Source organism: Oncorhynchus masou, chromosome 22, assembly GCF_036934945.1.
Source record: "Oncorhynchus masou masou isolate Uvic2021 chromosome 22, UVic_Omas_1.1, whole genome shotgun sequence".
Taxonomy (NCBI): Eukaryota; Metazoa; Chordata; class Actinopteri; order Salmoniformes; family Salmonidae; genus Oncorhynchus; species Oncorhynchus masou.
The window spans coordinates 41,804,484-41,819,301 of NC_088233.1; the positions used below are offsets into that span (position 1 = coordinate 41,804,484).

The 14,818-nt window shown below is 43.8% G+C and overlaps 1 protein-coding gene across 3 annotated transcripts in view; it reads left to right on the forward strand.

Moving 5' to 3' along the window:
* shisal1b (shisa like 1b) overlaps nucleotides 1–14,562 on the forward strand; it is a 59,285-nt gene extending 44,723 nt beyond the window's left edge. For all 3 annotated transcript variants that reach the window (XM_064930237.1, XM_064930238.1, XM_064930239.1), the window contains 2 exons: nucleotides 3,379–3,686; nucleotides 11,571–14,562. In XM_064930237.1, coding sequence (XP_064786309.1) covers nucleotides 3,379–3,686; nucleotides 11,571–11,575 — 313 coding nt within the window. In that variant the 3' untranslated portion in view covers nucleotides 11,576–14,562. The remainder of the gene's footprint in view (nucleotides 1–3,378; nucleotides 3,687–11,570) is intronic.
* Nucleotides 14,563–14,818: the final 256 nt, after the last annotated feature.

The following is a 14,818-nucleotide window of genomic DNA, read 5'->3' on the forward strand; positions in this document are numbered from 1 at the left end:
CATTTTCACAAAAACCAGATAACCAAATAAATAAAATCATTTACCTTTGAAGAGCTTCGGATGTTTTCAATAAGGAGACTGTCAGTTACATAGCAAATGTTCAGTTTTTCCTGAAAGAATCTTTGTGTAGGAGAAATCGCTCCGTTTTGTACATCACATTTGGCTACCAAAACGAACCGAAAATTCAGTCACCAAAACGTCAAACTTTTTCCGAATTAACTCCATAATATCGACGGAAACATGGCAAACGTTGTTTAGAATCAATCCGCAAGGTGTTTTTTCACATATCTCTTCATTGATATGCAGTTCGTGGAAGCCTGCTTTCCCCTCAGAATCGCATGGAAAAATACCAGCAGCTGAAAATGACGCAGCAATTTCGACGGAGGACACCGGGCGGACACCTGGAAAATGTAGTCTCTTATGGTCAATCTTCCAATGATATGCCTACAAATACGTCACAATGCTGCAGACACCTTGGGGAAACTACAGAAAGGGCAGGCTCATTCCTCTCGCATTCACAGCCATATAAGGAGACAATGGAAAACGGAGCCTCAAAAATCCTGCTGATTTCCTGGTTGCCGTTTCATCTTGGTTTTGCCTGTAGCTCCCGTTCTAGGGCACCCACAGACAATATCTTTGCAGTTCTGGAAAATTCAGAGTGTTTTCTTTCCAAAGCTATCAATTATATGCATAGTCGAGCATCTTTTTGTGACAACAATATCTTGTTTAAACCGGGAACGTTTTTCATCCAAAAATGAAATTGCGCCCCCAGAGTTTCAAGAGGTTTCACGATGAGAGAAGTGCTACACCTGGTGGAGAGAGATTGTAAGACAGAAATAGTTGCTTTATGCGTGCTGTACGTTACGGCATGACACGCCACGATGTAACGGAGGGTCCGTTTTTTAAAAACTTTTCTCCAATACTACAGAGCCATTACCATGTCGATCAACGCTTGAATAAAAACCTAGTTCACACCCCCGATTTTGAAGTCAACGCAGTCGGTACAGTCCCATTAGTTTTCTTTGTAGCCTCGTTTGAATGTTGCGGTTACGCACATTTGTACGGAATGGGGTAAGTTTACGTTATTTGGTCTACATATGATGGTAGGGCGATTTGATTTTAACATTGAGCTTCAACCAATGCGTACTATATATAATCTCCTACAACGCACTACACTAATCTAAGTAGACACACTAACATAGATAGACTTGAAGACAAATCTCTATGGAGACCGACAGCTCTGTCTGCAGCAATCGAGTGGAACTCAGGAAGAGAAGAGACATCCCGTAGTGTGTATAGGAGCACCGTATGAGGACACTGACAGACAGAAACACAGACTCTGTCAGAGCTCTCTCTCTCTCTCTCTTATTCTGTCTGTCTCTCCTCTAATACCCTGTCAGCGGGGTGCTCTCTGAGACCAGTTACACATTCCCTTCGGCAGGCCAGGATATTTCATCTAGTGGCTGATGGGAGGCCATTTACACCTCCTCCCCTCTAGACTGCAGAGTTGAAGTGGTGATATTTACCATTGGCCTCAGATTAAACTGGCCATAGCTCTGTGTCTGGGACTCTGAGCATCATGGCTAAAGTGTTACGGGCATGAGAGTGTTAATAGGCTATTCTATTACTGCGGACAGTGATTGGACCAGTCACTGGGATTAGCAAATTATTACTTTATGTGTATCTGTTAGGAAATTCTTTGTGTCTGTGTCATGATCAGTCTCAGCTATTTGTCCTTTCATTTTGGCTTGTTTAACGTTGTCTGACATTTGTTTCTGATGGCTGTCCAAACAGTTAGGTTTGCTTACTCTAAGGTTAAATCAAATGCACTGCTGGAAGGATGCCCTGCTGCTCTTAAATAGACAAATGTACACATCACCACAGACTAAACCATGCAAACAGCTATATGTCACACAGGCACAGGGGGAGGTGAGGAGAGGTAAACATGGTTTTTATATGGGTTTGAGTGCAGTTGCAAAGCAGTACAACGATAGAATAATTCTAAATGGTTTTGCGAAATATCCACAACACCATCCAAGGAAATGTTTGGAAAAGCCCATTATTCATTAGTCTCCCCAAAATAAGGAATGGTGTTCCCGTCCAAATAATCAAACTCACTTGAAAGCAGTAATATAATAATATTATCCTCTGTCTCATTATCTTTCAGGGTCAGAGAGATAATTTAAAGTTGACTGATGCTGAGTTCTGAACTCTGATAGGACCCAATCCCCTTCCTGTCTGAACTCTGATAGGACCCAATCGCCTTCCTGGGTAGTCATTTCTCTAATGCACAGCTCTGTTCAATTTTTAAAAAAAAACATATAAAGAGATTTATTACAAGTGCCGTTCATAACGCTGTTCATCAAGGTATTATCACGCTTTAAGGTATGACCGAGGTGCAGACAGTGTTGAAGAAACTAAAGTGTATTCTTTAAAACAGGGGCAGGCAAACAGGTCAAGGCAGGTAGGGGTCAATAATTCAGAGAGGGTGTAAGACACTGGAACAGCAGGCGGGTCAGGGTCAGGTCAGGTAGGGGTCAATAATTCAGAGAGGGTGTAAGACACTGGAACAGCAGGTGGGTCAGGGTCAGGTCAGGTAGGGGTCAATAATTCAGAGAGGGTGTAAGACACTGGAACAGCAGGGTCAATAATCCAGAGAGGGTGTAAGGAACTGGAACAGCAGGCGGGTCAGGGTCAGGTCAGGTAGGGGTCAATAATTCAGAGAGGGTGTAAGGCACTGGAACAGCAGGTGGGTCAGGGTCAGGACAGGTAGGGGTCAATAATCCAGAGAGGGTGTAAGGCACTGGAACAGCAGGCAGGCTCAGGTCATGCAGGAAAGGTAAAAAACGGGAAACTAGAAAACAGGAACTATAGGAAAGACAGGAGCAAGGGAAAATGCTGGTAGGTTTGAACAAACAAAACAAATTGGCAGACAACACAGGTATAAGTACTGTGGGGATAATGGGGAAGATGGATGACACCTGTAGGGGCGTGGAGACAAGCACAAGGACAGGTGAAACAGATCAGGGCGTGACAGGTATACTGTAATTGGAAACTATTTGCAGACATTTACCGAACAGGTGATTTATGGAGCGGAATCTGAAGAAGGTGCTAATGTGGACCACATAAATCCTTATGGAGTGTGAAATGCATTAATAAATGTGTTGGGATGAAAAACTGGGACCAATGTTTTGAAGAGAGAGATTTCTTAAGATGGATAGGCAATTAGAATCACCCTGTACATCACAGGAACACTTTCTTAAACATAATATATGTTTACTAAAAATATGCTTAAAATGCATATAAAAAAGGGGAATACATATAATTATATATTATGCCATTCTCACTTTCTCTATTTCCCCTATCGCTCCTCTACAGTAACTACACAGCCCTGGTGGGAGTGTGGATCTATGGCTTCTTCGTCATGGTGCTGCTAGCCCTGGACTTCCTCTACTACTCGGCCATGAACTATGAGCTGTGTCGGGTTTATCTGGAGAAGTGGGGTCTGGGTGGGCGCTGGCTGAAGAAAGCCAGGAGCCAGTGGCACCAACCAGTCCCAGGAGAGGAGAATGAGACCCAGGCACAGACCCAGGGTCACCCCATGGCCCTCAGCCACCAGCACCCCAGACACAGCCTCAGAGGAGAGGACCAGAGCCCCACGAACCCTAGCACGCCCCCACCGTCTGGTGAGTCACTCTGTTGCCAGCATTCAGTGGATGTCCACTCAGACTCATTGTGCATTATATACATGTCTACACTATTACATTGTACTGTATGGACTAGAGGTCGACTGATTAATCGGAATGGCCGATTTCAAGTTTACATAACAATCGTAAATCTGTATTTATGGACATCGATTTTTTGATTTTTTTACACCTTTATTTAACTAGGCAAGTCAGTTAAGAACACATCTAATTTTCAATGACAGCCTAGGAACGGTGGGTTAACTGCCTTGTTCAGGGGCAGAACAACAGATTTTTACCTTGTCAGCTCAGGGATTCAATCTTGCAACCTTACGGTTAACTAGTCCAACGCTCTGACCACCTGCCTTACATTGCACTCCACGAGGAGCCTGCCTGTTACGCAAATGCAGTAAGCCAAGGTAAGTTGCTAGCTAGCATTAAACTTATCTTATAAAAAACAATCAATCAATCATAATCACTAGTTAACTCCACATGGTTGATGATATTGCTAGTTTATCTAGCGTGTCCTGCGCTGCATATAATCGATGCGGTGCGCATTCGCGAAAAAGGACTGTCGTTGCTCCAACGTGAACCTAACCATAAACATCAATGACTTTCTTAAAATCAATACACAAGTATATATTTTTAAACCTGCATATTTAGTTAATATTGCCTGCTAACATGAATGTATTTTAACTAGGGAAATTGTGTCACTTCTCTTGCAACAGAGTCAGGGTATATGCAGCAGTTTGGGCCACCTGGCTCATGCGAACTGTGTGAAGACTATTTCTTCATAACAAAGACAGCCAACTTCTCCAAACGGGGGATGATTTAACAAAAGCGCATTTGCGAAAAAAGCACAATCATTGCACGACTGTACCTAACCATAAACATCAAGCCTTTCTTAAAATCAATACACAGAAGTATATATTTTTAAACCTGCACATTTAGCTAAAAGAAATCCAGGTTAGCAGGCAATATTAACCAGGTGAAATTGTGTCACTTCTCTTGCGTTCATTGCACGCAGAGTCAAGGTAGCTGCCTAGCTCATTGCGAACTAATTTGCCAGAATTTTACGTAATTATGGCATAACATTGAAGGTTGTGCAATGTAACAGGAATATTTAGACTTATGGATGCCACCCGTTAGATAAAATACAGAACGGTTCCGTATTTCACTGAAATAATAAATGTTTTGTTTTTTGAGATTATAGTTTCCGAATTCGACCATATTAATGACCTAAGGCTCGTATTTCTGTGTGTTATTATGTTTGAATTAAGACTGATTTGATAGAGCAGTCTGACTGAGCGATGGTAGGCACCAGCAGGCTCATAAGCATTCATTCAAACAGCACTTTTGTGCGTTTTGCCAGCATCTCTTCGCAATGCTTCAAGCATTGAGCTGTTTATGACTTCAAGCCTATCAACTCCCGAGATTAGGCTGGTGTAACCAATGTGAAATGGCTAGCTAGCTAGCGGGGTGCGCGCCAATAGCGTTGCAAACTTCACTTGCTCTGAGACTTGCTCTGCATGGGTAACGCTGCTTCGAGGGTGGCTGTTGTCGATGTGTTCCTGGTTCGAGCCCAGGTAGGAGCGAGGAGAGGGACGGAAGCTTTACTTTTACACTGGCAATAATAAAGTGCCTATAAGAACATCCAATTGTCAAAGGTATATGAAATACAAATCATATAGAGAGAAATAGTCCTATAATACCTATAATAACTACAACCTAAAACTTCTTACCTGGGAATATTGAAGACTCGTGTTAAAAGGAACCACCAGCTTTCATATGTTCTCATGTTCTGAGCAAGGAACTTAAACGTTAGCTTTCTTACATGGCACATATTGCACTTTTACTTTCTTCTCCAACACTTTGTTTTTGCATTATTTAAACCAAATTGAACATGTTTCATTATTTATTTGAGGCTAAATTGATTTTATTGATGTATTATATTAAGTTAAAATAAGTGTTAATTCAGTATTGTTGTAATTGTCATTATTTAAAAAAAAATACATTTAAATGGTTGATGAATCAGCGTTTTTTGGTCCTCCAATAATCGGTATTGGTATCGGCGTTGAAAAATCATAATTGGTCGACCTCTAGTATGGACATAGAGTTGTCAGGGTTAGGACACTAACACATTCAAATGCTAAATGTTTCTGCGTTATTTTGCTGGAAGGCACAGATGGGGCAGAGAGGACAATTGCTGATGATCTCTTTCTGAACAGCAAAAGCACGAGGGAGCCTATCACATTCTCCCTCGGGGTTCATCACCTTACGTTGTCTTATCCTCATTATGTCTCGTAGAACGGTACGATGTTGCTAAGGGAAAGTTACCATAGCAGACCATCAGAGCAACATGTCTCCATAAGGAGAGGTTTGGTATCTCCAGCAGCAGTCCTTCCTCCCCCATCAGCTGCGTAGGCTGACAGGGAATCTGAACCACTGAGCCTCCCCACACACTCACGTACTAACCTGCTGTAACCTTTCCCGCAAACATACACGCATATATAGACGTACACACACACACACACACACACATATATAGATGTACACACATACACACAGCTACCTACCTGCCCCCCCCCCCACACACACACACACACTCACACAGACAGACACACACGCTTGTGCCATCTCTTCCCACACACACTCCTATGCTCTCTCCATTTCTCCCCCCACACACACGCAAGGACCTGCTCGATACCATACACTCGCCCAACATGCCCCTTCAGTCACTCACACCACTCGGAGAGAGAGAAAAGTGAGAGACAACTAAATACTGTAGTACCTTTGGGACACACATCAATCCTTGACACACATATCTATCATCAAAGCATTCGAAGAACAGCTGGATCAAACACTGTCAGAACAACCTAAATCTTTGGCTAAAAAAGTAAATTATTCAAACCGATCTCTGTCTCAGATGTTCTCTAGAGGTCCAGGAGATGGCTTATAGACTGACTGACAGACAGACCTTACCTTACCTTACCTTACCTTACCTTACCTTACCTTACCTTACCTTACCTTACCTTACCTTACCTTACCTTACCTTACCTTACCATACCTACCTCTGGGCCAAGCCATCTCTCTGACTGTCTATGATAACTTAATGAGGGCAGGGATATGACAAATGGGTTTGTGGCCGTGCCAGACCATGACAGCCAGATTCTGACAAAGACAGAGAAGCTTGGCAGGGGAAGGGGATCCTGGGGCTATTTTAGTGGTGAATACCTAATGCCTAACTACCACTGGGACATGTCCACAGAGACACATGTCCATAGCACTTGTAGTATTGATGAATATATGCCTAATTAGATCCTGCCATGATCGAGGAGCTCAGATACTATCTGTCCTAGTGGTGAATACATGCTTTAAAGCCAACATGCAGTCTTTTTAATTGTATTTTTTAAATCATCACTGTATGTCTAATAAATCACTGTGTATATTTTTTATAATTGATTCCTGAGCCTCTTTTGGCCATTAAAATGTTCAGTCTGATCAAGTGGGCGTTATGAGACAAATGTGAAAATATTTACATACACAGCCCTGATTGGTTGATAGGATGGTCTAATGCCCACCCCCATACCCTGATGAACAGTCAAACAGCTCTTACTCAAAAATGGCATTATCATAATTTTCACAATTTCAGAGTGTTATATCAACCTCATGGTGTGGAAATATAAAAACAAATAAAACAGGAAAATCAAGTTGTCATCAGCAACGCCCCTTTAACGACAACGTTAGACGTCAGTTCAGTCTGAGAAGCCTCATCAACTTCAGCTACTTGACCCCTACAGGCAACAGCCCAACTTCAGCCAGGGCTACTTGACCCCTACAGGCAACAGCCCAACTTCAGCCAGGGCTACTTGACCCCTACAGGCAACAGCCCAACTTCAGCCAGGGCTACTTGACCCCCAACTAGCAGGCAACAGCCCAACTTCAGCCAGGGCTACTTGACCCCTATAGGCAACAGCCCAACTTCAGCCAGGGCTACTTGACCCCTACAGGCAACAGCCCAACTTCAGCCAGGGCTACTTGCCAGGGCCCCCCTACAGGCAACAGCCCAACTTCAGCCAGGGCTACTTGACCCAGCCCAACTACAGGCAACAGCCCAACTTCAGCCAGGGCTACTTGACCCCTACAGGCAACAGCCCAACTTCAGCCAGGGCTACTTGACCCCTACAGGCAACAGCCCAACTTCAGCCAGGGCTACTTGACCCCTACAGGCAACAGCCCAACTTCAGCCAGGGCTACTTGACCCCTACAGGTAACAGCCCAACTTCAGCCAGGGCTACTTGACCCCAACTACAGGTAACAGCCCAACTTCAGCCAGGGCTACTTGACCCCTACAGGCAACAGCCCAACTTCAGCCAGGGCTACTTGACCCCTACAGGCAACAGCCCAACTTCAGCCAGGGCTACTTGACCCCTACAGGCAACAGCCCAACTTCAGCCAGGGCTACTTGACCCCTACAGGCAACAGCCCAACTTCAGCCAGGGCTACTTGACCCCTACAGGCAACAGCCCAACTTCAGCCAGGGCTACTTGACCCCTACAGGCAACAGCCCACCTTCAGACAAATCATGGGGTCTTTGAAAGTGGATCAGAATTGGGTCAGGAATAAGGTGTTGTGAATGGATGATTGATAGTCAGTGCTTTGCGTGTGACTCCATAAGGTTGGTGTAGATTGCGTTGAGTTCTTTAACTTCACTATGAGCTTGTTCTGAAAATAGAGATGTATGTCTATTTTATTTTGTCATTTGGGCTCCCGAATGGCGCAGTTAAGAATTGGTTCTTAACTGACTTGCCTAGTTAAATAAAGGTTAAATAAATAAAAAAATGGAGACCAGGCTTACTCTGGCTTAGTCAGCTCATAGCATGTATGCTTTCTGTAAACATTCATTAGTATGATATTTTCATAATAATGTACAAAGTTATGAATGAAAAATGATGCTCTCTTCCAAATGACAAAAAAACATTGAGATGACAGAGAACAAAGGCTCCGTTCAATCAAAAGCTGTTTTTCTGGGATGAGGTTAAAATAACATTGCTATTGTCTTACACTGAAAACTCTATAACCAGTTATGACTGAATAGCTTCCAGAATTTGTTGCCCAAACAACACGTCATCATCATTACATGACCTTGAGTTCAGTTGCGAGGGACAGAGCTGTACCCCCAGGGTCAGGGAGGATGATGGGTAATGTCTGAGAATTAGACTTGTACTTAGACATATGTTTGTTGGTTGGAGTCTCAGAACTGGGGCGTCTCCAATACTTTTTAAAGTACAAGTATCAGATAATTTCGCTGTATCTACTTCCTCTTGTGGAGGAATTGCAGCCTGGCAAATAAATGTGTGGGAACACTGTGTTTGCCATAAGGCTACTTGAGAAGGCTGGTATGCGTGCACAGCCTTAGATCTGTTACGGACTCTGTGTAGGCGGCCTGGGAATCTGATATTACTTTCTCTCAGTGGATAGATAAATGCCCTTTATAAACAAATACAGACAGCTTAACCAGGTACTGTGTGTTCTGGCTAAAAAGAAGAGACAACACGCATTGATCAGGAAAAGGAAACAACAGCATGTATTTACAGGAATTTGGTGGGTCCATTACAGACAATAAATCCCCTTGTTTAAGTATAACAAAGAATATGAAGAGTGGGATCATGGCAGTATCAAGTACGCCATGATTGATAAGAAGCTGTGGCTTCTTAATTTGCTTTCTTTGCCAATTTGTGCACGGAGAGCACCTGAGCACATGGCCACATACGTGATTTATTTTTGACATTGTGGTCCACTGGAGACCTGGTAGCAAGCATTTCCATGGCAGTAAACACAGCTGTTCCTGGAAGCTCCGAGCACCACGCGCTAAAAACACTCGTCGCACAGGAATGAAACGGGATGTCCGACTGACGGTTACAAAGTCTCAGGTCGGGTTAAAACGTCAGATTATTAAGGCCAGCTCTCTCTCTGCCCAGGGGCGGGGTGATACCTCCTAACTCTCTCGATACCCTCTTCACCCCATGTCTGATGGACGCCGGACCAGAGGTCCTGGATTCAGTTCTTCTCTATTATTACTGGTGCACTTCACATGCCCGTGCTAATACAAACTTAGCATGGTGCTTCAGAGCATCATAACAAAAGAGCTGAAATCCAATATTGTTTAATTCAGGTTTGACAACACAGTAAGAGACGATATGACTGCTAAGGGGTTGCTGTGTAATGTGTCATATAAAAAAATAACAAGCGAAAAATCCATTCCCTCTCTACAGTATGTTTGTTGATGGAATTAACAATACATGAGTGTATGCTGATTTGATGAGTGAGGATATGCCAGCTACAAGAGCATTGACAGTGTGAAAACGGTGTAGGCAGCCAGCAACATTACATATCATATTAATACTGCATGGTGAAGATCTATCTCTACGGTGATCAACGCCAGGACAACTTGGCATCAGATCACAGCAACGTGGCCAAGCGCTATATACTACACCACCCACCTCCTGGGTGGTGCCTGCCTGTCCACCTGGCTGCTTCAAGAGGCCTGCACAGGTCAGCCAACCAGAGTGGTCCAAACAAGGTGGCATCTGTCATCACATTTACAGGCCCTGACTCAGAGCTGAGCCATCTGCTTGGTTGTCACCTAACAGCCATTTCCAGTCAGGTCTCTGTGACTGAGATATCATATTGGCAAGTCTGTCGCCTGGCAAATGGAGACTGGTTTATGATTCATCAGATGGTCAATGTCTGGTACATTGCTTTGATTGTACTTGACCATATGGCAGAATACACACCTACACCCACCTCACTTACAGTACCCATCTGCTTGCCAGTCTGCCAGAGCAGTGAGTGACACAATAATATCACACAGATACCACTCACTCATGCCAGATTCTTCCAGAAATATGCTTGATAGCTTCAAACAGCTTCCATGTATTTTTTTTTTGTCCACAAGTGTCGTGATCAATGCTTGTCTATTTCCTGCATATTCACACATTATCTTTGAACCACAACTTTAGCTGAAGTGTTTTGTGTGGTAATGACTGAGTAGTGAATAATTAAATCAAGTGAATGCTGTCCTGTGTTTGCAGGGTTGGGGAGTAACTGATTAAATGTAATTAGTTACATTAGTTACATGTTTGTAACTATTTGTAATCAGTTACGTTACCAGCAAAAATATTGTAATATTGAAAACTAGATTATTACTTCTTGGAATACTTTTAAATTCAGAAAGGATGTTTGCGAGGAAAGAATGCATAATGACACCTTTCTGTTTACCCAGTGACATTCAACTCAGCATTGGAAAAAAGCATACGTTTAATAGTTTGTTCCACCTGAGCGAGTCTGACCACAAGTCACAGACCACTATGACGACACACCAAATACACTTGATGGATCTTTTTTGTCCTCTTCTTCTAATGGCTCTTAAGGGGAAAGTAATCCAAAAACAACTGAAAGTAATCCGATTATTTTGAGTTGGTAACTAGTGACTGTAATGGATTACATTTAGAAGGTAACCTACCTTTCCCTGTGCGTGTGTGTGTGTGTGTAGAGCAGCATGTCCAGGCCCTGTCCAATTAGAGAGTATCACTCTCCATATGGTGGCCTAATTTACATTTTAAAAATGCACAACACAACACAGCCTGGTGGAGAGGAATCATCAGGGAGGGGAATGGTTGTTGATTTTTCTTCCTTTCTTCACTTCAATTAAAAATAGATCACAACAATAACGATGTCTTGCGTTTTTCCCCACTGGCCTTGTGCAAACAAGGAGAAGGCTGAGACTACAGTATATGTGGCTGGTTAATTTAGCTGGGTGATGGGTTCCATACTCCTGTTCCAAGGGTTTTAATACCATGTCACTTTCCTTTTTGTTCCATTCAGACTGAAGCTGCGAGAGGATGAATGGACGGAGCAGCGATGTTGAGCAGAGCACGCCGCAGAAGATAGCACGGCTCCGACACCTGTCTCTGTCTGGCTGGATTATTTACACAGTAACATACCACAGGGTGGCTGTCCCTGCCGGAGCCAGCAGTTAGCTAATAGGACCTGCTCGCCTCCATTCCTCTAAACACCTCCACCACTGGACCAACGGAACCAGGCCAAAGGTCAACACTAGACTACTATGAAAGGTCCTGGCGAATGGAGCTGCTGCTACCCAAACACTGTTAAGGAACAGGTCACAGGCACTGAAACTGACCATGAAGAACCCCTTGCATGGGCTGGGGCTGTTCTACGAGGATGCCAATGGAAACTGAAAGCGCAACTGATCAACTGAACAAGGGGGCTTTGTTTAATGTGTGTGTTTGAGTGTTGATTGTACTTTGTTGCTGTGTGGGGTTAAATTCAGTAGTAGTCAGAAGAGGTAGTGGGTGTATCTCTTGGTGATTTATTTAATGTCGACTAGTCAGGGACTTTTTACGAGTGGTAGACATTCTAGACGATTCACCATGATGCTTAGCATCTCTTTGGAGCTAAAATTAGGACATCGACTGGCTCAATCGCTGAGGATAGATATAATTGGACGGTGAAGTCTATGGAACAGACATATTTCAGCATAATGAACCTTAATTGAATACGGTGGCCCCTCCCCTTCAAGTCACCCTGTCAGCTCAGCAATCAGGGAGAGTGCAGTGCTGACAAAATAATCACTTCAGTGGTTCCCACTGAAAGGTGTTACACTGCAAAAAAAAAGTGAAATCTAAGCAAGTATAAATATCTTCTATTGAAATATCTTTCTTGTTTTTTTTAAACCAAGCTAAATTATCTAACGTCAGTGGTAGATCATTTTATTTAGGCCTGCTTCAATGTCACTTTTTGCAGTTTAGTGCAGGAACAGGGATAAAGCTCAACACTTCACTCATTCCTGACATGAACTTTAGTATTGATCCATAAAGTGCCGTTTTTGTTGTGTTGGGAGGGGTGAGAGAATCTGTTCGGGTCAGCAGAAAGGGTGAGGGGGGGGGGGGGGTGGAGTGTGATGGGGGAAGACCAGGTGGTATATAGTACTGTACCAGGTCATGTCTCTACTCACTCTCCTCACTCTAACCCAATTCTGGAGCTGTAACCTGCGATCTGGCAGCAGCTTAGCCGGTACATTAAGTGCAGAGAATTCCTGTACTGTACACACCGTGCAGCAGGAAATACACTACGGGGTTGGTAGGGGCCAACCAAGAGGTTCTCTGGGAGTTACTGGAAATAGCGCCAATACTCCTGAACAGCCACTAGGCAGGAGGAGCAGGACAACTATCCCCAATATACTAAAGCGCCAACCTCATCCTGCCAATTTATTCCAATGATTTAAATAAATTGTTTTGTCAACATCTGACTTCATAACTTCTCTGAAGTGTGCAGGCCCCCAAAAAGAAACTGTTACCATCATCTGTTACAACAATGACCATGGTTGGCAATATACACTGAGTGTACAAAACATGAAGAACTCTTTCCATGACAGAGTGACCAGGTGAATCCAGGTGAAAGCTATGATCCCTTCTTGATGTCACTTAAATCCACTCCAATCAGTGTAGATGAAGGGGAGGAGACAGGTTAAAGAATATTTTTTAAGCCTTGAGACAATTGAGACGTGCATTGTGCCATTCAGAGGGTGACGAATGATTGAAGTGCCTTTGAACAGGGTATGGTAAGAGGTAGTAGGTGCCAGGCTCACCAGTTTGTGTCAAGAACTGCAATGCTGCTGGGTTTTTTCACGTTCAACAACTTCCTGTGTGCATCAAGAATGGTCCACCATCCAAAGGACATCCAGACAACTTAACACAACTGTGGGAAGCATTGGAGTCAACACGGGCCAGCATCCCTGTGGAACGCTTTCAACACCTTGTAGAGTCCATGTCACTGACGAATTGAGGCTGTTCTGAGGGGAAAAGGGGGCAGTGCAACTCAATGATAGGAAGGTGCTCCTAATGTTTGGTATACTCAGTGGGATCTCTTATAATTAGCAATAACGTTCAGATTTGGCCAGTTTGAGATAGTTAACTTCCGTATAGTCTAATTGCATGTTTGCTCCAGCAAACTTGTACCTTGTGCTGAGATACGATGCGCCCAACTGAAATAATTGGCCTGGACTGGAGAGCAGTGGAGGTGCTAATTGCTATCTCTTCGTCCTGCTTTCCTTCCTTTTTCTCTCTCCCCCCCCCCCCCAGAAAGTGAGGCAGCATCAGCAACAAGGAAGCCCGGAGGAGCAGGAATTTTAAACAGCTTCTGCAGTACAAAAGGGGATTTAATTGGGCCTCAAAACAGGGGAATTGGCAGAGATCAGATGTGCTCGGGAACACACGTCTCCCCGGAACCCCAGTGCTGTTTTGCTGTAACAAGGCTGTGAGCAGGGAATTCCCTTCCCATGGACAATATATAGTGGTGATAACTAGGGTAATGCCCCTGCCCAAGCAGGCAGACATGTCATGTAGGCTACAGCCCAACAGTTGCCCCTCTTATCGTAGCAATGATAATGGGGAGCCAAACTGCAGCCCTCCCCAAACTGGAAGCCCAAACAAGCTCTGTGGTGTTGTTGTTTTACAAGGCAAATCTGACTTTCTGTTTTGCTTTCTTAACATGGACTTGACGTGACATAGTCAATATTGTAAGCATTACTGTAAGGATGGCAGCGCACTTATGTTTTAGTCTTGAGGTTGCTGTAGTAACAGTTGCCTTACAGCGGATCTCCACTTGTGCACAGAAGCTTTGTAGTGATTGGTCGGTACCTCACTGTGGGTGTGGTGATGATGACCTGCACCACGTTCTGTCTATGTATTACCCACTAGAATGTACAGTTAGAAGCTGAATTGTTTCTGCACTTATTAACTTTGTATTGTTACACCAGGGAGAAATAAAGATGTATCTTTTCCAGTGTGTTTAAACATTCCTGAGTGTGTTCTGCTCTTTATCAAATGCAGAATCTCAGCACAACTTGGGAGCCAAAAACATAAAAGTTGAATCAAGTTTCAGAGGTTGTGTTTGGCCAGAACATCCTGTCTGAGTCAAAGCAGTGGCCTGTAGCTGACACTCCCAGCCTGGTGAATCACACGACCCAGGCAGCCAGGCCAGAGGCACAGACATCATTAAGGCTAGGAGATGACAGGCCAGACAGGGACAGACACAGACAGAGACATCTTGTT